Below are 23,237 nucleotides of genomic sequence, written 5' to 3' on the forward strand. Positions count from 1 at the left end.
CGGGAGGTTCAGCGCGTTGAGTTCGGCAGGACTTACCCGGTGCTGGCTGTGGTCCCATCGCGGAAGCCGTTGATACGCTGGCGTTTTTGAACTTTAATTTCGCGGGCCGGTGTAGTTGGATGTGACAGAGGTTGCCGAGTTGAACGTTTGTTTTTCTTGCCTATGTTAAGCCTAAACATGTGTGCTGGACCATTAGATAGGTGCAGAGAAAACGCGACATACAGTCGCGAATGACGTCGAGTGCGACTGGCTGCTAAAAATCGCCGCAGAAAAAGCTGCAGTGAACGCGTCACGTTTACAGCACAATTAACTTGAGGGGACACCCCAACGTTTGACTGGACGCGGAACTACGGTAGCGGAACTTGAGCGTGTGCTTTTTAAGCAGAACTGCGGAGTAAATGCTGACCTGGCCCGCTAAAACATTTACAAAACAGCATCCTATTATAACTGTTACTTTCTCGCAACCCTCTCATCACGCGGCGGAGCTGTTAAAAATGGTCATCCGATCACGAAGCGATAAGCTTGTACATTGTGCTATTCACAGGGCACCTGCTGCCGAAGAATTTTTGAAATATAACAGGATGGTTGATCAATGAACTGGAAATATTTTTCGTGTATGATGCTGTTCTTGAACGTTGAAGCTGGCCTTGAATGTTTTCGTCCACTTTACTTTCTTCACATTTATATCCTAATAACATCCCCTATACTTACCTTGGCATTATTGTCTGTTAGTTCTCATTAATATTGTGTCTAACAAAGAAAAATGTGCCCTTAAAAGTCATCTTTCCTTCGAACAAATTGTGTGCGATTTTGTCCTTGTCTTAATGTAGTAGTGTTGTTGAGGGAGGTATTTTATAAATTGTTTTTTCCTTCTTTTGTTCTAGTGATGAAAAAATGCAATCTTTAAAAAACATGAGCAATCACAGAAAGTTTGGTTTATTCATCTATAGAAAGTGCAACTTTGATATTGGTGTACAGTCCAAGGATGGGCATGACTTATGGTCCCGCTTAAAAAAAAAAAAGGTTGTGTGTTGCTTTATTGAAAACATACCTATGAGGAAGTATACTAAAAATTCCAACAACCTGTGCGTTAGCCTTGAAGTTATACACTTAAGCGAAAACAAATGAGAGAGCAACATAATACGTGCACTTTCATGGAATTGGAAAAAGTTTTCACACACCCCGGTGTAGGGTGTGTGAAAATTTTGACGGTGAAAGACAAAGAATTCTATTCAATCAATGGTCATGCATGTAATGTATTTTGCCACCAAGGAATTTTCCATGATGAGTCTATTTATATGTCTGCTGCAGGATCCCAAAACTCCTTCGTTTGTCTTGCGTGATGGCATATTATCATACTTACCTTGGTATCCATCTCTTATTGCGTAACCTGCCCAGGTCTATATGATTTTCATAATGGTATCCCATATATGTGGATGACCTACAAATTGCCTGTCGCTCTTCCAACATAAACACCTGCAAAAGACAGATCCAGCAAACCGTAAACAAACTGTCTGAATGGGCAGATAAACATGGCTTTAGGTTTTCAAACGAGGAAACGGCAACTGTATTGTTCTCACGCAAAAGAGGACTCCAACTTGACCCTAATTTACAACTAAACAAACAGAATCTGCCCGTAAGAAAAGAACACAAGTTCCTTGGTCTAGTATTTGATAAATTACTAAGTTTTACACCTCATATAAATGCACTAAAAGCAAAAGCAAATAAATCTCTTAACATCCTAAAAATCCTATTTAAAAAGAGCTGGGGCTCGCAAGAACATGCATACTTCACCTGTATCGATCATTGGTACGCAGCATTCTTGATTATGGTCGTGCTGTGTACGGATCAGCGAGACCATCATACCTGCGAAGACTAGATCCCATGCATAACCATGCCCTCGGACTAGCCACGGGAGCATACAGAACATCCCAAGTTGAATGTCTATGTGTAGAAGCTAACGAACCATCCCTAGACGACAGAGAGTGTTTACTTATGACAACATATGCACTAAAAATTTGCTCATTGCCCTCACATCCATGTTTTAACATTGTTACGCAGTGCAGGGAAAGAGTTCTCTATTCTATACCAATAAGCCCTCCGCTGTAAAACCATTTTGCCTCAGATTAGAAGAGATATGTTGGAAATTAAACATTCCACATGCGTATATGTGTGTCTGAAAAAAACCCCAAGCAATACCTCCATGGAAAAGTCTTCGCGCTATCTGCGACTTTACGCTAACGAAATTCAAGAAGAGTGAAACACCAAGGGAACACTTAATCCAACAGTTCTACACTATGATGTGATGTTCTACACTATGATGATTCTACACTACACTGATGCTCTACAGAATTTTACACCGACGAATCCAGAACACACGAACACGTTGGTTCTGGAGTAGACTTACCGAATCACGTTTCGATCTTCGCTGCTGAACTCTTCGCGTATACACAGCGGTACAAAAAGAAATAGAAGACGACAGCCATAGCACAGTTATATATAGTGACTCGTTGAGTTCACTCCAATCACTAGCATACAAAAAAAGCCGGCTCCCATTGCAGGAGACATACTGAGAATCGTCATAGAGGCAAACGAAACAGGGAAAGCTATAAAACTCTGCTGGATCCCGAGCCATGTCGGTGTAAAAGGAAATGAAAGGGCAAATAAGAGTGCATATATGGCAACAAAATTGCCCATTAAAAACCTAGAAATACCATCTACCGACTGTATAGCAGCATTTCGATAAGCACTCAACAAACAATAGCAACTAAAGTGGGATAAAAACCTAAATAACAAACTCCATGTTATCAAACCAATGATTGGAGAATAGAAGTCCTGTAGACACCAGGAATGTTTTATAGAAGTAGTTCTGTGCAGACTACGAATCGGACATACACACCTGACCCACAGTTATCTTCTACGTAAGGAGCAACGACCGACTTGTCAGAGCTGTGGAGAAATCGTGACAGTAAATCATATTTTGATCTCTTGTACAGAACTACTGCAGGAATGGAAACTGTTTTTCCAACCTCTATAGCATCAAACAACACCATTTCATCCTGCCTTCTTTAGAGGAGAGAACCCTAAAATAGAACAAAAAAATCTCATCAGATTCCTGAAAGCTGTAAAGGTACTAAAACTACTTGAAGACTCTCTAGCAAAAGCTTTTAGAACCTGTTCTTATAACTTTCCATGTACATTTAAAGACGCCTTGTGTTTGGCGCGATATAGCCACGGTCCATTTTGCACCAGAAAACCCGACACAACCAACCAGTTTGAAAGCAAATGCGAAGAGTGGTCATAAATATTGCTTGTAAACCATGTGCTTCATTGCAATCTCATTTTCAAAGGAGGTACAAAACGACAATGAAGCAACATGGACATATATTCTCCAGTTTCCTGCAAAAAAAAAAAAAAAAAAACAAAAAAAAAACAGCAGTAGCTAGCACCTTTAGCAAGTATAAAGAAAAAAAAAAGACTTGAAGGTTTCAGAATCGACCCCACGCATTATACAACTAGTATAAAGTGAATGTGCATAAGTGGCAGACATCAGGGCTTAAAATTCAGACGTTTCCCAATATCATGAATTAAGGCTAAGAGGCATTCAAAACGAGGCTTAATGTACTGTCGGAAAATCATTCAATGCTCACAGGTGCCAGGTTGTACAGCCAATATGCGGATAGCGAACATTCTGCTCTGAAGATCGCATGCCAGTGCCGTCGATCGGTTGAGCATGCAGCCGATTCCGTGCAGCACGTGTGATTTAATCGGCGCTTTTCTGAACCTGCTTTTTAACACTGAGTCCTTTCTTTAAAGCATCTAAGCGCAATTACTTCTTCATAGCTTTACTGCGCATTGTCTGGCTCTGCGCTTTGCATCATTCGTTTTTCGAAAGTGAGGCATCGCGCCTCATGAGTAACAACAGCCTCATGTGCATTGTAGCTTCCAGAATTTTGATGAGGTGACTAACTGGTAAACATGGTAGAATTCACTAAAGGCGTAGTGACATGAATGGGGAAATAAAAACACGGTAATCATTCTAACACTGCTGTAAACAAAGCGTGATTGATTACCTACTGTGTCGAACAGCGGCAATCCACCGCCGCCGTCGCTCTTGCTCGTGAAGTAGCACCGGAAACTTGCAGAAGTGTTTTCCTGGCGAGTTTTTGTGCATGTTTGAGTAGCCAACTACGCAGCAGTTGTTTCTGGGCATCGCTGAAGGCTTAGAGAAGCATTAAATTGCGATGGAAAACGCACAGAAACTACAGCGCTTGCCTTGACGCTCACGGGAACACTGCTCGCCCCGGGCCCGCCTACACTTTCCTTGTGTGGGTCGTGCGTAGCTCCTGTGGCCTGGGTCATGCAGGCACGTGCTCTCTCCAACACTGTCAAGTTGCACATTGAGCTATAGGTGCTTTGCGCAGCACCTATAGTCCAATGTGCAACTTGACAGTTGACGTGAGTAGCGCAACTTGGGCATGGCATGTATGTTTCAGCAGTCTTTTCAGTGGTGATGTGGTGTCAGCTAGTATATTTCGATGTGTAAGGCGTGACAACGGACAAAAGTTATAGTCATACAGAGCACCGTGTGTTCATTGAAGCAGGCGATAAGTCTGTTAGCGTGGTTTCATACGTGCGAAAGGAGGTAAATGTGTTGGAGAGAGCACGTGCCTGCATGACCCAGGCCACAGGAGCTACGCACGACCCACACAAGGAGAATAAGAGGAGTTGTAGATGTCAAGGAAAAAAAGGACTGTTCTCAAGAGCTGCTGAGAGACGTTCGTTTTAGTTGTTTCCTGTTTCCCTCGGGCACAAGTTAGCCCCACCTATTTTAGTTCATTAAAGGGACACTAAAGAGAAACAATGAATTGGTTTAGATTGATAAAGTGTGCTCGAAGAACTCTTGTGTAGTTTATTTCACCCCAATAGGTTTGTTATTAGAGGAGAAAACCAAGTTCAAAGTATCATTTTTAAATTTCGCGCTGGACTTTGTAATTCGTGACGTAAAAGGTTTCAAAGAGCATTTAATGTATCTTGGTGCCACTGGCTCGACGAAATTTCCACAAGCTCGTTATGTCAAGTCTCTGGCCCCCTCAGAGGACAATGTACTTCGATTTAACCGATTAGGAACTACGTAGGCCCAGGTCGGCGCCGTCAAAAATATGTGACGTCACGGCAAATGGTGCGAGAATACCAAGGTGGCGTCGCCACTAGTATTTTCTTTTTGTGCATTTTCTCGCTTATTAAGAGTCTTCTCGCAGCAAGCGTGGTGTTTTTGGTATCGTGGAAGACTACTTTACTAACGCGAGGAAAATCGTTTTGCTCTTTAGTGTCCCTTTAAAACTGTGCACTGCAATATAAGTAATTTTTCTGATGTGCTTGTTTGCATATTTTGAGGAAACCAGGCAGCAACATGCAGGCTGCGCAGTTACAAGCCATTAAAGGATCTCAAAGGTACAGCTGTGCCTTAGTTTTGTTTTTGTTACTCTCTGCCTATATTATAGTGGTAATATAAAGCCTCTTGACACTATGAGGCTCCACTAAGTGATGCTTGACTTGATGCATACCATACGCGCCCCTCAACAGGCTTGCGGGTGCTTGAAGCTATGGGAAAGGACTTTGTGTAATTGGTGAATACTTGCAGAGGAGCTCCCGTGGATAGCAACGAACGTTATAAATAGCGGTAACCACTTATTTGTGATGAATGTTGTCCAGTTCCTTTGCGCATGCATGATTCATAATGGAGCTATGGCATCTTGCATGCAGCATGTCTGGCCAGCCCTGCCCACAGAGCCTGCTGGCTCAGATATCGGCCAGTGTGCTAGTCAAGAATGAAGGCCCCGATGAAGTGGTGCCTGACGAGGCCCTCGAAGTGGCTGCTGCTGAGGTGATGGAGGCTGCGTCCGGTGAACTGCAAGCAGCCGATGCTGTGGAGACCATCTTGGTGCCCGATGAGGAATTTCATGGCACGGTGGTGCAGGCAGTTGAAGAAGTGCAAGAAGACATCACAGCTGAGGTCATGGCTTCTGTGGACAACACAGTCCTTTGCAAGGTATCAAGGCTTCCCTCTTATAAGTAGAGTTTTCTGATCAACTCTCGTTTCAATATGCATGCAGACTATGATTGAAGTCCAAAACTACAGCTCATTGCAAACGTTTTATCATAGGTCCTACTAGCATTTTAAGGTGTCTATGTTTCAAGGTCGTGGAGCAGAAAATACGGTAAAAAAATAAGTGCACCAGCTGCACATGTACTCCGTCCACTTTGTCTTAGTGGCGTCGTGTGATTAAAGGGGCCCTGCAACACTTTTCGAGCATGCTCAAAAAGCGCTGCCGATCGGTAGTCGAGGCTCCCGAGAACACGCGAGCCAAATATTATAGCGATGCGCACGGCCTGGAATTTACAATAAATTCTCAAAGTCGACTGAAAATCGCTCCCTCTTCTCTCGACAAATGATGTATTAGTCCGCAAAATATGACGCGATTGTCGGCAGTTCCACCATTGGCTGATGTTATAATCACGATAACACCCTCATTATTACTTTCGTTAATTTTGAGTTCAATAAGTAGATAATATGTATGTTTATATTCTGTTATCGCGTTAAAAACACCGAACAAACATTAATATTAGCACTTCCGGTCTCACCGACAGCTCGTCTGCTCGTAGTTGCGTGGTTCCGTTTTCTTCGCCATGCGCAGTGCCGAAAACGTGAATATTTCTGTGCTTTTGACCATCGCCGGTTGCCGTTGAGAGTGGCAGCCGTTTGAGTGTTGCCTCGTCAGCTGGGAATTGCATCGTCGGCACGTTCTCACGACCGACCAAGGCAGGGGCGCAGCATGTCTCCGATAACAATGCTGGCGTCCGGTAATGGCGGCGCTTCGGGGTCGTCTGCCAGTGCCGTCTTACGAGGCGGTGTATCGGAGTATGGGCCGAAACCGATCTCAGCTGTCATTCGTTCCAAACGAGCGTGCAGGTTTGCTTCCATGGTTGGCAGAGCGATGAAAACACTACGGCGTTCGAGGTGCACACCCAACATTACCAAACCGACGCGCAGTTTTCAAGCACGCGCGATACACAGTGCGATCGGCTCCGCTCGGCGAGAACGACGCAAGCCGACCGGAAGTGGCGGCACAGACCACGTGGTTGTGCCCAGACGTCAGAGAGAAAAAAATGAAGAAAAAAATTCTGCCGGCGCTCTTGGGCGGAGCCTCGCTCCTCTGCGCTCCCTCCCTCGACTCGCTGCCTAGCTTTCCGCGCGCTCGCGGCGTTGAGTTGAGGGAGAAAGCTGCGGAACGTGATCTCTATAATTTGGTAACACCACTTAGACTTGACGGATTCAAAAAATTTTTGCGGCATATGACTCGTGAAGAGTCATACGTCAATAATGAGACTATTCCAATATAACTAAGAAAGGTGTTGCAGGGCCCCTTTAAAAAAGCACCAGGCCTGCGCTGAACATGCAGCACAGTCACAGCGAAAGCTGGAGAGCCCCTTGTAGACTCCTTTGGAACAACTGATACAAGTACACTTTCAGCGTACCCACTACGCCACAAATCATAATTTTTATGAAGTATATGGGGAAGCACCCACTATGCCATTATTCGTCATTCTGTGGGGAAGCGTGGTACCTGCTACACATCTGTGAGGCATTATGTGGACTTTGTTGATGCTGTGGCTGATGACGATGAAGAATTATGGCTGAGCCCTTTGTAATGGGTTGGAAGCATTGAACGACCCACTCGTTATGCAATTCGCATTGTGTCATGCCTGGCTCTTTTTTACTCTTTTACCATGCTATATTACATATGTTAGCATGATTTCTTGCCCGGCATGACGCCTGTATGGGGTCTATTTGCGAAGGAGTTTCAAGTGCCATCGTGGCTCTGTGGTAGAATACTCGACTGCCATATAGAGGGGCCCAGGTTCAAGTCCGATCCGATCCTAGATATTTCTTTCTCATTTCAGTTTTTTTCTTATTTCGTGCGATAGCGGTTACTGACACCGGCAGCAGCGGCAAACCACTGCGGCACCAAAAAGGCCTGTTGTTGTCGTCTCATAACAGCTTTCACTGTAAAACATAGAAAAGGGAATGAGCTGCATGTCTGGTTTGCCCGCTTCATCATTGCAGTGTTTGCGTGAGTAAAAAAAAAATAAAAGAAAAATGCACGTGAGCATGGGAACTGCATGTCCTCTTGGTCTTTCCACAGTTTGCTTGAGCAACAGTGGTAGGCGGCTGTCAATGGGCGTGTGCATAGCTGGCTGGGTCTTGGTGTGCGGCTCGGGAAGCGGAAATGCTTGCCTTATCTCCTGGCGCACAAGTTCAGTTGCTGATGCAATCGAGTGTTCATTCGGCATGGCGGTGAGCTTCTTCACCTCTTGTACGATTTCTCACATCAACTGGTGCGAAGAACTCTCGTCAGTTGCAGCCACTGGGGTGACAGCTGGGGTGCTGATTGGTCCACCGCTGTTTAGGCGGTCATACTGTCAGTAGCGTAGCTGTAGTGCGTGCGCTTTTCATGGCTATCGCCTCCTTCAAAAATTCGCCGACGCTTGTAGGTGGGTTTCATGCGAGACCAGCAAAGAGCTGCTCTTTAACGCTGTGCATGAGGTGGCTGATGTTTTTGACTTGACACATATCAGGATCTGCTCGATGAAATAGACGGGCCATGCCCTCAAGAACCATTGCAACAGATTCACTCGGCTTCTGAATGCGTGATTTGAGGAATCGCTGTGCATGCTCTCATCCTTCAATGCTTCCGTCCAGGAACTCGTCCCAAGATGACCACACATGATTTGTGAACCATGCTCAAGCTCTGTCTTGAAGAGAGAAGTACACGTGGCCTAACTTCTGTCCACTGTTCCAACCGTTTACATTGGCTACGTGCTCGAACTCCTTGGGCCAGTCATCTGCGTCCAGTGCTTCCACTCCTGCACCAACTGTGCCAAAGTGTGCCAGGTGACATTTGCTACGCCATGCTGATGAAATGGACATAAATTGCACCAAACTGCACCAGGGTCACAGGTTTGACTGTATCTATCACTGGCAATCTCATTGCCAGCGCATCAAGGCATGTGAAGCTTGATATTGAGGCCACCAAACTTCACAGCCATGGACCAAGGATTATTCTGCAGATGAAGCAGTGCTCGCACGCTGCATTTATAGATGCTATACTACATGCCACCGTACAACAGATGTAACATTTATAGATACTATCAGAGATGCTAGCTCAGACCACTTATAACGTAACCGCTTACAGTGCAGTACCGGCTATAATGCGGTTTTTTCTGACTCCCGTTTACCCTCCCATAGAACTCCATGCATACGCATACCGCTTATTGTGCAGTCCCCCGAGATGAAAGACCGGTTATAATGCGGCTGCCGGAACGTCCTCAGAGATGCGAGGGAGCGAGCGTGCTTCTCAGCGGAGATGCGCCGGCGGGGGAGAGAGCGGCGACGGCGTTACGAAGGAGGAGCGGACGCGGAACGAACGAACAAGGAGCGGGGGGAGAAAAAAAAGGGGCGGCGGTGGGGGACAGCAGCTTGGCGCGGGTGCGTGGTGTGAGGAGGGGGAGCGGTTGCGTGGCCGACGGAGAAGCCTTTGCTCCCTTGACATGCGTGCTTTGCCCCGGCCGCATGACATGCGCGCTCTGCTACGTACGGGCGCCCGCGTCCGCATCAAGAGCGCGTTACCGCTATTTGTCTCCGTCGGGAAAATAGTTGCTTCGTCGTAGAGTGCAGATATCGCGCGTGCAACCTCGATTCCCCCGCTAGTAACAATGCTTTGAGACGCGATTGAGCTTTCGCCTTTGCCACCAACAGGCGGACTTACAAGCGTGAGAGACTTTTTCAGGATAGTTGCCGCGGCTGTTCTCCCGACCGCGAACCGAAACTGCGTTTCACGCGTGATGCCCTCGGTTTAGCTCGCGAGTGCGAGCTCTTCTACCTTCTACGCCCGATCTCCATGTTGCCTAGGGCAAGCTTCTCGCGGCGGCATGCCAAGTTGCAATGCGCACGCTAGGCCTAACGAGCGCTAGCTGCCATGTCGGCGGCCGCGGACTACAGAAGTTGCGGTTTGGTGCCGAGTCAATGAAACATTTTTCAGTTGTTGCATTTAGAAGGGGTGACTTACATCTTTAACGAAAACGCGGGTGGGCGTGTGAAACACTCGAGTGGTGGTTTGTGGTCGCCACCGTTTTCGACATCGCGCACGCGCAGTGTGCTACCGCAGCGACTTCCCGTGATGGCGCTTTTTTTCCGCGTTCGTTACGTCGGCACCGCAGGTCCGCGGACGCTAACCATTCAACATTTCCAAATGTAAGCAGACGCAAACTTACGTCCCAGTCGCATATGCCTCGATAGTCGGAATCGCGCGCCTATCCGTTGGTCATGTTTTGCACACGTGCAACCTTTCAAAACTGTTGTTTTGGTTATAGTGCGGTACCGCTTATAGTGCGGATATTCGCGACACCGGCGACTTACGTTATAAGCGGTCTATGCTTACGTTATAAGCGGTCTAGTTCCGCTTATAATATGCGGATTTGGGCTTCTTTTTCTGCGGAGTCGCTTGTAGAATTTTCGAGTAGCTTGTCGCGTTTTTTGGGCTTATTTGCATTTTTCCAGCAAATATAGTTATTTTAGTGATCACCACGTTCACCAACAGCGTGTTTGTGTTCACTGATAGCACGTTTGTCGATGACTTCGAGTAGCTGAATGTTTAAGTCAAACATACGTTGGGGGAACCAACAAGTAACGTTAATCATGCACTGGCAAACTTGCATTCAGCCGAATGGAGACTACCCTGGAGACAATGTTAAAAAGTAGATCTGTGCTTTCGTTCACAGTTGCGCATATTTTCGCTGTATAAAATAATTAAAGTGACTCTCTCAACTCACCTTTGTATTTGAGTGACATTTTTTTATAATTAAAAATATTTTCGAGAATGACAAAATTAATTAAATTTATGCTTCTTTTGGGCTTCTTTTGTGACGATTATTTGCTCGTTAGTTTGGAGCATCTGGCAACTCTGGATACTATAAACGTTGCTCACGCGAGCGTACCGATTAAGCCACAACACCACACACGGTGACAAAGCAGCTTCTACTGTGTAGTGCTTAAAGTCAGGGGGGTCTCGGAGGTTCTCAGGCCCCCCACCAATAGTTACGACGGATCTGAGACCTCCCTTGCTAGAATGTAAAGTTGTGTGTTTGCAAAATGTACAGGCTGCCATGTGCACCATGAACCGATGTTATAAGGTCTGTCCATGCAAAAAAAGCGCACACTGTTTGCTCGCCTTTATATGGTGCATATGCCTTCCTGCAGTAGTGTAGCCAGATATTTTTCTGAAGGGGTGGGGTGGAGGTTCAACCATAAGTTATACAAAATTTAAAAATTTGTGGGAAAAGAGGGCATGCACCCCCGCCCCCCCCTAATCTGCTATGCCAGGGGCTTCCTGCCCGATATATCTAGCGCTACCGAGATTGGCGTTGGGATTTCCTGCAAGGGTACCATCTGAAAAATGTTTGGGACCCGTGCACGTGCATCCTTGCACCTGAATCATCCTGCGCAAGTCTGTCACACCAGACCGTTGAGGTGGTTCAGAAAAGCTACATTTGTCCTTGATGTCATAATTACTATAAAGTAGTATAATTATGACGAGCACCATGGCAGAGCTTGGGTACCACTTGTTTCAGGTCTGCGTCATAAATTGAGCCAAAGAAAAAACATCTTTAGAAAAATTAGTGCAGCTTGCACTAATTAGTACAAGGCTGGTTCACAGTAGAGCTGGTGGGCTGGTGGTGGATTTGTGCAGTTCATTTATTATGTACAGTGCGGTTGGCTAGAACCAATCGTCATTGTCCGAACTGGCCGAAGCGAAGGGTAGGTCCTCGGTCAGGTCTTCGTCATCGACGCAGACTTCCACGAGTTGTTCGTCTTGGGGGTCGTCGAAGTGCTTGGTCGTACCTGCGCAGCGTCGAGGCAAGGTTCAAAGCCATGCATCGAAGAATTTTCCATTAGTGCACCATGATTACAGGCCGGCTTCTTGCTAGTCTTCACCAAGATGGCCTTTGGTCACTGTGGTACATTGCAAGGGTTTACTCAGGTGGGCAACGGCGTCTGTGGTAAAGTTTGCAAAGACTAAGTTTATACACGTGTTTCACACCTTCATGGGTGTGCAACCCTACTTTTGAGGAAGGCGGGCCAAGCCAAATGAGCTAGCCACGTGCTTGACTAGCCGATTCTTCTTGCCATTATCAACGCTAAAGTCACCCATGAGAACTAGTGGGCCCGACACGTAAATCCTTTGAAGTTTCGTGCTTGGGAATCGCTTGACCTCGTTCTGAGTAGTGCCGGGTGAGACGTACATTACAACTTGTGTGATCGCACCGCCATAAAGTTGCATGAACTGTGCCTCGCCCTTCTCGAACTCCGTGCGAGCTCGACCGTCTCGACGGCCGACACGTCCTCTCCAGCTCTCATCATCTCATCGTGGCCCGAGGCGTCGGGGAAGGCTTCGCGAAGCTCTTGCAAGACTCGGCACCACTGTTCATTGTTTTACACTGAGTTCATTGAGAGATTAGAGTCAAACCAGAGGCAGTCACTGACGTGGCAGCTGTGTCCAAACTTGATGTCCAAAAATTCACGCTTGAACCAGCCATACGTGTCTCCCATGGATCGGCGGGCCTGGCTTTGGAAGTTCTTGGCTGCTAGCAAGCCCGGAACGGTTTCTGGCAATTCCTCATTCGTTCCCATTTGGTTTCGTTCGCATGCTCGGTGAGTTCTTGGTCTTCAGCTCGGCAGTTGTGTTTGGCTACGGCTTCTTTGGTGAGGTGGGCGGGCTTGGTTCTCCTTCGTCTAGTGCAGTCTTGCTTAGGTGCACACAGAGGCGGCTTCTTCAGGTGTGTTGACTCTCCTTGGTCTTGCTATGGCAACAGTGAAGCGGTAGCGACGAGACTGGCGCGGCACGGCGCCGGCACACTGGGATTTATAGAATTGATGACATGTCAAACGTAGCATCTCTCACCCATCGTAAATATTGCATCCCACGATCGACAAATTGGCGCACATGTTCTGGCAGGGAAACAAATGAGGAAGAAGAGGACCAAGATGAAGATAATGAAGAGAGCTCATGCCGGCTCATGAAGATGATAGTTTTCTTTCTGTGCCACATGGCTATGCTTTCTTTTTTTTGTGTCTTCTTTCTTGTGTCTGTATGGATGCAAAAAGAACGAATATGAACTTCCCAGGTGAAAAATTTCTGTTGGTTTGCTACTGGTTCCAGTAGTGCACATTCCAAGCAAGCGATGGGATGGAACCAGCATCGCAGTGTTGCAGGCAGTAAGCCGACTTATTACTCACCACTCTGAAGAACACCTCCAAGCAACAAGCTGGAAGTAAGCCAAATTCCAGCTTTTTCCGGCTGGAATCTGGCATGTTCCTGGCTGGAAGTTAGTTTGTTCACAGCTAAACATTTGCCACATTCGAACTTCATAGTTTGAATGATACCAATGTGCAGATAAAGTTTGTTCCCCTCAAGAGCTTGTAGTTCCACAGGTGTGGCTATCTTGAAATTCCATTAAAGGGACCCTGAAACGGTTTTTTGAAGTTTTGTCAGCGTTTAGGTAAGAGCATCCCCAAATCATTCACACCAGAAATTAAGCGACGCACCGGGCACCAAGGCCGCTGCGGACAATTATATCTATGCCCTCCTCCTCACCACTGCCTTGCACCCTCAACTCACAGACACGCTGGCATCGCCTGCGATCGCAGCGCTCTCATGAGCGCACTCAACGGTTTGAGCTTCGCCGAGTCACGGTCTCCGATATTGTGCGCCGACAGGTCGCGTGCAATCTTGGTGGCCCAGTGTGCCCAGCAGCACGCCGTCTGGCAACAAAGACGAAGCTCGCGTAGTGGTTGATATCTGCTCCGACAGGTGCCGCCACACTACCAGCCGATCTTATTTTATTCTCCTGTACGACGACAACCAGTAAGAGCTTGCGGACAAACAAAAGAATTCGAGAACGATAACCGATAAGCGTAAACTCGGGCAATGTGGTTGTCTTCAGGGGTGAAGTTAGAGCCGCAGACACGTGGATCGTGGCGTTGAGGGGGTAGCGAGAGCACGACGCTCAGTGCGGCGATGAGCTGAAGGTATTCCGATCGCCAGATACCTCACAAACATTGCACGATGTCGCAGCTACAAGTCACCAATTGCTAGATATGTGGTACGCAACACGGCTAGGGCAATTCATTGTGTCCAAGAAAAGAAACCTTGAGATAAACACCGTCATTCAGCTCACGTCAACACGGAACACGTTGTAACACAGGCAGACGACGCTTGCTGCCCACAGGAGGTTCAGTGACGTAGACTGGACATATCCAATCAGATCAGCCACCTGTGTGACGTCGCGCTTCCAAGACGACGCGCACAGGAACTGGGCGGTTTGAAAATGCGTTTGGCTGAGCCGCTGTGATAGGTGGCGATTCACAGCTTTAAAACCTTGTAATAAATTACACAGTTTATGCACAGAGCTTAAATCGGTCTGTAAATGATCCTTAGGACTTGCTCTACCGGCCCAATGTGTTCGTACAAAATCGTCAAAACCGTTTCAGGGTCCCTTTAAGTACTACATGCATAATACAGAAAGGTAGATTTGAAGTAATATATTTGATTAAAAAATCTTCACATACACTTGAAATAGTTAATTGTGCCAGCTTCAGTTTGCGTATGACGCATTGAATGTGTGTCGACAGAGATTCGCAGGAGGCTTTGATTCACACCAGAGGTGTGTGTTGTTGAGGCAGTGGTGTAGCCAGTGCCCCCCCCCCCCATTTTTTTTTTGCCATGGCATACACAAATACACAACACAAAATGATACTCGACCACATCTGCCTGCCCTGCCCCCACTTCAGATCATGGAGGTGCCCCCTCCAAAAAAAATTTCTGCCTACGCCCCTGTGTTCAGGGCACCCCGTGACGCGGGCATTCTATAATAAAATAAAAGATTTGGTTGCCCTTGCAGATCACGAGTGCAGATATCAACCTTAAAAAAAGTCACAGTTTCACCACAAGGGCGAAGCAATGAATGCGATAGCAAGAAAAGCGGCCCGTGATGGACGCGCTGCTACGCTGCAGAAAAATCTGCCTCCCGGCAGCAACTACCGCGTGAGCAGACAGCGGAAGGGCAAGGTTCTCTCTGCGCAAATAATTAGAAGCGAGCGAACTGGCCAACGACCTTTAAATGCGCCCGTTGCGCTCCTCGCGCCATCTCGCTGGTAATGAATAAACGGTTATAAGCACCTGCCGTCTCTGAGTCCTGCCAGTGGTAAAGGGTGTGTATATAATGCTTGCCGTTAGCTACCTGAAGGATCTGCGCTTTGTGGCGTAGTGGTTAGCGCCATGTGCTGCAGAGCGAGAAGTCGCTGGTTCGATTCCGCGCTTCGGAAGCATTTTTCTGAATTATTTTTCTTTGGGACTCTTATATATATATATATATATATATATATATATATATATATATATATATATATATATATATATATATATATATATATATATATATATATATATATATATATATATATACTTATACATATACGGTGCATGACGGCGGCGACAGCGAAAACCGGCCGATCATCAAATTCTCGACATATACACCAGAGATGTTCGAGGGATTCTTGCACTAGATCTGGAGAAAGCTTTCGATAATATCTCACATGCTCACATACTGGATTCGATCTCTGAGTTGGGACTGGGGGCCCCCTTTTACGGGTTCGTCCGCTCTTTTCTCAGAAATTGTGTTGCCACCATTTGGCTCGGGGACCTCTGCTCCAAGGAATTTCACCTTGGACCTAGGGGAACCCCTGAGGGATCGGTCATTTCGCCGCTAATTTTTAACATTGCGATGAGGAAATTCTCGTATTGACCACATTGGACATGTGCTGTATGCGGATGATATTGCTATATGGTGCACTGGGGGTAGGGACGGAGACGTTGAGGAGTCCCTCCAGCAGGCCCTCAGGTGCACGGAAGAGTTTTTGTATAGCACGGGGCTGTGCTTGTTGACCGCCAAGTCGGAGCTCCTCCTGTACACACAGCCAGAGAAACGCAAGTTCACTACCATCCCATTTCCGTCGGAAGAGATCAGGATCGAAATTCACACGCAGTCAGGGCAGGCCATCCCCCGAGTCGATAAAATTCGGATATTAGGCATGTTCCTAGAGGAGTACGGAAGTAACTCTCATACTCCGACGCGTATTGTGGTGAAGGCGGAGAGCGTGGTCAAGCTTATCCTTCGGGTGTCTAACAGGCGTGGAGGGCTTTGTGAGGCCAACCTCATGAGGCTTTTCCATGCCTTTCTTATGAGTCACATTAATTACATTGCCGCAGCGCATAGGTGGGAAAGGAAAGAACAAGGGAAACTGGATGCTATTATTCAAAAGTGCATTAAGAAGGTCTTGAGCTTTTCTTCATTAGTGTTGTTTGGAAAGCCTAAGACCCTTGGAATGCATAATACATTTAATGAGATTGCAGAAGCGTAACAAACAGCAGAAGCTGCACGACTGTCCTCTTCCAAAGCTGGCAGGCACATCCTGGAGTTTCTGGGCTGCGAACCAACTATGGTAGCAGACAAAATGATACAACTTCCACCCAAATTGAGGGAGCAGATTACGGTCTCACAAATTCCTAGAAACGTTCACCCACTCTACAATGTCGGATGCCATGCCGCTAGGGCTAGGTAGCTCCTCAGTTCCGCCGCTGCCACCCCTGAACTTGTGGCGTTCGTTGACGCAGCACAGTATCCCGGCACAGCCAATTTCGTGGCTGTGGTCACTGACCTTCACGGTAAACTCCTCACAGCAGCATCTCTTCGAGATGCCACACCGGCCAGGGCAGAGCAGGCTGCTATAGCATTGGCCATGGCGATTCCCATGCGCACGCGCATTTTCACTGATTCTCGGGCTGCTGCACGAGCGTTCATGACCGGGTCAGTCTGTGAGCATGTGGCCCATATTCTTACCAAAAGACAACACTGCACAGAAATCGATGGCAACATCACCTGGTTTCCTGCCCTCATGGGCAAGGATGTCCACCCTGTTATCTCCAATGCCAATGAGCTTGCCCATGCCCGCGCACGCGAACTGTCCCACCATGATGGGCCCTCGGCATCTAATTTTGGGGATGGCATACGGCAGCTTGATTCGCTCCTCACCTTTAATGAAATTGGCCAGGCGTAGCTTTCCGCTCCTGCACCTGCAACTCTCTAGGGCCCAGTCAGTCACATTAAGAATGCTGCAAATGGGTACTTACTCGTTGCCTTTAGTGTACAGCAAGTTTATTGACAGCATAAAGCTGCACTGCCCTCATTGCGATGAGAGACGATGCACGTTACCCCACATGCTCTGGCAATGCACGGCGCTGTGCGATGGCGAGCCTCTCAGTACAGAAGCCACCTGGAGGACGGCAATCACCAGATCGGACCGGGAGGTCCAAATCCGCGCTGTCCAGAGGGCCCGCAATTTGGCGGAGGGGCTCGCTCTTCCTGTCCCCACGTGGGTGCGGCCCGCAGCCGATCCTCCCTCTTCAGGGTAATGGGCTCCTCAGGACAATTTAATAATAAAGTTCATTGACCGACTGACTGTTTTCAGGGGTCAAGTTAGAGCCGCAGACGCGTGGATCGTGGCGTTGAATGGATAGCGAGAGCGTGACGCTCATTGCAGCGACGAGCTGAAGGGATTCCGCTCGCCAGATGCCTCACAAACACTGCACGATGTTACAGCTTTGCAAGTCACCAATTGCTAGATATGTGGTACGCAACACGGCTAGGGCAATTCATTGTGTCCAAGAAAAGAAACCTCGAGATAAACACTGTCGCTCAGCTCACGTCAACACGAAACACGTTGTAACACAGGCAGATGACGCTCGTTGCCCACTGGAGTTTCAGTGACGTGGACTGGACATATCCAATCAAATCAGCCGCCTGCGTGATGTCGCGCTTCCAATATGACGTGCACTGGTAGTGGGCGGTTTGAAAACGCGTTTGGCTGAACTGCTGTCTGTGTGTGTGTGTGTGTGTGTGTGTGTGTGTGTGTGTGTGTGTGTGTGTGTGTGTGTGTGTAGCCGCTTACGTCTGGGCGCTCTCGTGATCGCCTCCTTGGTGTATACCAAAATTGGCATCGAGGGTAAAAGGGTTTGACGAATGTGATGGCCTGGTCATGACATGAATAATGTGAAAATCTGGTCATGTATGTCGTCAAACCCTTTTCCCCAGACATGCGCGGCACATACCCGTTTACCACAGGCCGCAGTGTACGGGTATGTGGCACAGGTGATCGGCGGTTTGTATCTACTCAAGAATGGCGCGAAAAATCATTGGTAATTTAAATGTGAGAGCATTAAGAAAAAACAGACAACGGCAACGTTCAAGCACAAATGCAAAGAATAAAAATTAGGATTGCAGTAAAAATAGAACCTAAGCGTTCTGCGTGGCAGGTATTCTACCAAAGAGCCACTGTAGGTATGGAAACTGCTTTGGAAAAGCTATATGCAGGCTTAATGTCGGTGCAACGTCAATTGCAGCTGTGGTGCTGGCTATCTAATTTTATAACAAAGCAATAAACACTAGATATGTACTCCGACGATACAGGCGTCATGTCAGGTTGTCAGGTTAATATTTGTAGTTTGAGTGTTGGCTCCGCTTTTACAGCAGTCTGATAAACATTACATTTGTATTCCTATGACTCAGGAAGCTATATACAAGCGTTGCTCGACCCCAGAGGAATGCGCTAACAAAAGTTACATATGATATTCACATCATCGCACCATAAAGTGCACTTTGTTTCGATAATACTAACGTATTTGCTCTAACGTGAGTGTTGACGTTACGTCAGACCATAAGTTACCCTTTAAACGCCAGTGTTGTTGACGTGCCTGGTGAGCCCAGGATGTGGACACAACTACTACACTTACAAATACATGTCGATCCACCTGGTAATGCTTGGCTCAAAGCCAAAAAATGCAGCATAGAAATACTCCCTGACTGCTCCACATGAGACAGATTCCCACAAGCAGTGATGGAAGTGCTGCTACAAGTGCTCCAAACTGCTCCAAAAGGGAAATGCTGCTTCATGCTGCTCCGAACTGTAATTTTTTTTAGTAACTGCTCCGAACCTGCTCCGAAATGGCATTGGGAAGCTGAAAACAATGAACTTTAACCGTGTGATCATCCAGAGAGCCTAAACAAAACCAAAAACGAGCTGTATACTATCATCCTAGCACGCCACATGTACACTAGCTGCATACTAGCGTTGTCAATATATATCTCATTTAGCAATATATTTGTACCTGACAGGCAGACTATTTTGGTGAAATGTGTGCGAGATTAGTTCAGTATCATACTGATTAATAACTGCGTCTGTTACACATGTGATGTGTGGCTTACATTTATTGCTTTATCAGCTTTGACATCGTTTATGCCAAAAGAACAGGCATTTTAAGTGCATAGTCAGCTGATTGAGTGGTTTTTAATTTTCAGTGCAGGCTATTTTGGTGAAGTATGAAAATAACAGATTGGTTTGGTCTCATATCGTTTGTAAACTGCTTCTTTAGTGATGGTCATATGTGATTGTGGTTACTTTTATCATGTGGTGTTCAGCTGTATCGCTTTTATATAATTTCTGCCACAAGTACTGGCATTTTAAATACATAGCTCATCTTTCTTACTGTTCAGTGACCATCCATAGACGTCAGACTCTGGAGTTTCCAAGGCGCGTGGCGCCACCTGTCGGAGAAGTATTGGGTAGTACAAAGACAGACTCCCTCGCACAGTTTCTTGTGGGACCAGGTGCAACTAGCGAGTACGACACAACGATTGAGCTTAATATTGCGTGTGTTTGCGAATTTAACACTCAGAAAGAGAGCTGTGAATTTCTCTCCTCTAGTCAGACGCGCCACCGAACAGCCATATGAAGTGCTTGCTGGATCACTCGCCAGAACGACGGTGAAAACAGCAGATGAGACCGCTCCGCACGCTACGAAGAAACACTACTGTTGCGTTGTGAATTGCCACAGACGTAAAGGACTGAATAGCAACGTTCAGTTTTACTGATTTCCATAGCTGTCGTACGAAGAAGGCGAAAGCACTGGATATGTGCCATGCGAGCATGTTGGGTAAGCGAAGTGCTCGCGTTCTCCACAGCTGGTCGCGTGAAAAGGTGTGATAATGTGGCTTTGCTGTTGTTTAGCGTAGCCCTGATGGAGAACTGTGGTAACCTTGACTATGAAGCTCAGCAGAGGCTCTGACTGCGGTGCGTGCCGTGCAACACGGAGTGAGTAGCTAGAGGCAGACTGAAGACGCATGATATGCACACCGCAACATCCTATAATATGAGTTGGTCGTCACCGCACAGCATCGCAGACGTACGTTTTCAAGGCTCAGAGTTCCAGTTCTAACTAGCTTAGACGTGCGTCATACAAGTAAATTGCGAAACGTTGGTCATGACCTAGTGATGCAGAACTATCGATGGTACTATTGATACTATCAATAGCTGAGTCACTATCAAACTATCGATGGTAAAAAATACTATCGCTAGCGTATCGACAGTAAAAAATTCGATGGTACTATCGATAGTATAAAGTCAACAGCACAAACTCATTGCAGAATCAACTTGGTTCCCCACGCGCGTGGTACATAGTGGAGCCGGAGGGAGGAGCAGGCTGAAGGGCATGAAAGTTGACATGCTTGTGTTCTTCGTCTGAATGCTTTGCTGACACATAATCATAAAGTCAAACTGCTCAGCTGTAGCAGAAAGGAAGGCGTTACATGTGGTGGAACGGCGCGACTTCAAATGTGCAGTGCATTTTATGATTTCAAAATAAAAAAAATATATCATGAACTAGGTTGGTTAATTGTAAGGTGTAACTCGTTGCTTTTGGATGTGAATTTATTTATGGACATATGCTGCCATTTTCACTGCGGAAATATTTTATTTCTTTTGCCAAAAATTGCTCATAAATTAAGCAAAGATGATAGTAGGCTATCGCAAATATTTTGGCAATTTGGCCAGCCAGCACAGCATCATTATTCACACCACTATCGATAGTATTGTCAGGTGTTTGTGACGTTAAAAATGTTGCAGCAACACTGGGAAATGCGGAGTTCTTTATTTGGGCGAACTTGTGCCGAGAAAATTGAAACTCAATGCACAAGCAATGCACACTGCGCACTGATAGCGGCGAGAACAGTCGTTGGCCGCCGAGTAATCTGATCATCGATGGAAGACGCGTGAGTTTTTTATAAATCAATCATCGAACCTTCCAACGTTATCGCTGGTGCTCGCTAAGCTCTCGAATAAACTTGACTATTCACGTCCGGCACGTAATATTAACAGAATGATCTCAAACAATCGTGAAGCTTCTCAAACATTACGGCGCGGTTTGCTTAAAACGTTGCTAACAGTCTTTGTGGGTGAAACCCGAATACATCACAACAAAGCAATAAACATGTGTGACAGTTATATCGCTAGTAGTATTAAACATGGTACTACCGATTGCACTATCGATAGCTTGTCTTCACTATCGTTAGTTTAAAAAAAGACTATCGATGCTATCGATAGTCAATTTACCGATAGTTCTGCATCACTATCGTGACCACGATCAGGCTTTTGTGGCCTCCATGATTGCTGTAGCTATCTCGGAGGCCACGGTATTGCCTTTGATTGTACCCTGCGAAAGTGGACACACACGTATCCCCATTTGCAGTATATACAAACGGAAGAAAACAATTAAGAGACCATTTGAGGATGCGCAATAAAGCAGTCCAATGCACAGGAAGACAGAGATGAATTGAAGGAGAATGCAACTGAAAAGGTGAAAATCGACTGGGCCATTCGTCCCTGATAAAGCGAGCTTTGTATCACTGATCGTAAGATACATAGCTTAGTAAATTGATCGCGTATGTACTTCATCGCTTTGGTATTACGTATATACCCGAATTTAATGCATTTAGGCGCTACAGAACGGACATCGGAGGGCTTGCCTCGAGCTCGATGTCGAGCGATGCTCGCTTGTACTTGCGAGTTGCAGCGCGCCGAAATAACTGAAACTACTTTTGCATTGTACCCACAGTTCGCTTTGATTAGCTTCCTACGTTTCTGAAGCGTGGATCGGTGCAAGGAGCTTTCCAGCTCCTTGGTTTTCAGGAAACCGCGCCTTGACACCAACGACAGACGGGGGGGCTATATTGGGGCCTATGCACATTCGCTTGCGGACGCCTCTCTTTGCACTACCCAGTTAGCGCCAGGGCTGCCTGCGATGAGGGCGCTGGTGGCGGTGTTTCTTGCAGTGCCGCCTGGGCAGAATCTGATGTCTATCTGCTTAATTATGTTTCTTGCAATTAGCACTGATTATTGTATGTGCATTATGTTTAATAATAAATATTAATGTTTATGAAATGCTTCAATGATGCTTTAAACTCCAGGAGTTACACGAATATTTTGCCATCAGCTCCAAAAACACCTATTGCTGCTCCAAAGCAGCATTTTTTCTGCTCCAGAATCTGCTCCAAAAAGCAAAATGTCGCTTCCATCACTGCACAAGGCATGGGATCTGCCGAAGTTTTAAAGCTCGTTGTACTGGGCTTATATGCTCTAAGTATAGTAAATTTTAAAATGTAACATATTTTACGGGTTATCACTTGCATTCTACCAAAGTCAAATCCTGCTACTATTCAAAGTTGCTTCCACTTCCCTTGAACCAAAAATAATGACATTTGCACATGCCTTGTTTCAATTAAAAAAATATTATGCAGGTTAGTTGGGCCATGACAAATGTGCTTATTTTTCTTTATAATATGTGATATATATTATTTGAATTCGATTCGAAATTGTTTGACCAAGTCACTATTTGCTTCGAATTCACTTCGAACTTAAAATTTACTATTTGCACAAGCCTAGAGACTAATGCTACTGAGATTTCAACAAAAATAAAACTTAACCACAACATGACTATGAGTGCAAATCAGCGCAACCGACAGTCCCCTCCTGTCAGTTGGGCTAATTTGTACTCATAATCAAGAAAAATGGCTGCAATGCTTAGGGGCTGTAGCAATGTGGCATTCTTTAGGGTTATAGAAGAGCAAGCTAGCAAAGTGCACAGCGGGGCAGGGAATGGCATGTGGAAAACAAAAAGGCTCCTTTTCTTAGGGATGCTTTGACCAACGTTACTAGGACAAACTCAGTT

General features: G+C 46.3%; 1 protein-coding gene across 1 annotated transcript in view; it reads left to right on the forward strand.

The window, feature by feature from the left end:
- LOC119386306 (zinc finger protein 135) overlaps window positions 1-23,237 on the forward strand; it is a 100,040-nt gene that overhangs the window by 37,624 nt on the left and 39,179 nt on the right. The window contains exon 4 of the mRNA XM_049414300.1: window positions 5,767-6,052. Coding sequence (XP_049270257.1) covers window positions 5,767-6,052 — 286 coding nt within the window. The remainder of the gene's footprint in view (window positions 1-5,766; window positions 6,053-23,237) is intronic.

Source organism: Rhipicephalus sanguineus, chromosome 3, assembly GCF_013339695.2.
Source record: "Rhipicephalus sanguineus isolate Rsan-2018 chromosome 3, BIME_Rsan_1.4, whole genome shotgun sequence".
Taxonomy (NCBI): Eukaryota; Metazoa; Arthropoda; class Arachnida; order Ixodida; family Ixodidae; genus Rhipicephalus; species Rhipicephalus sanguineus.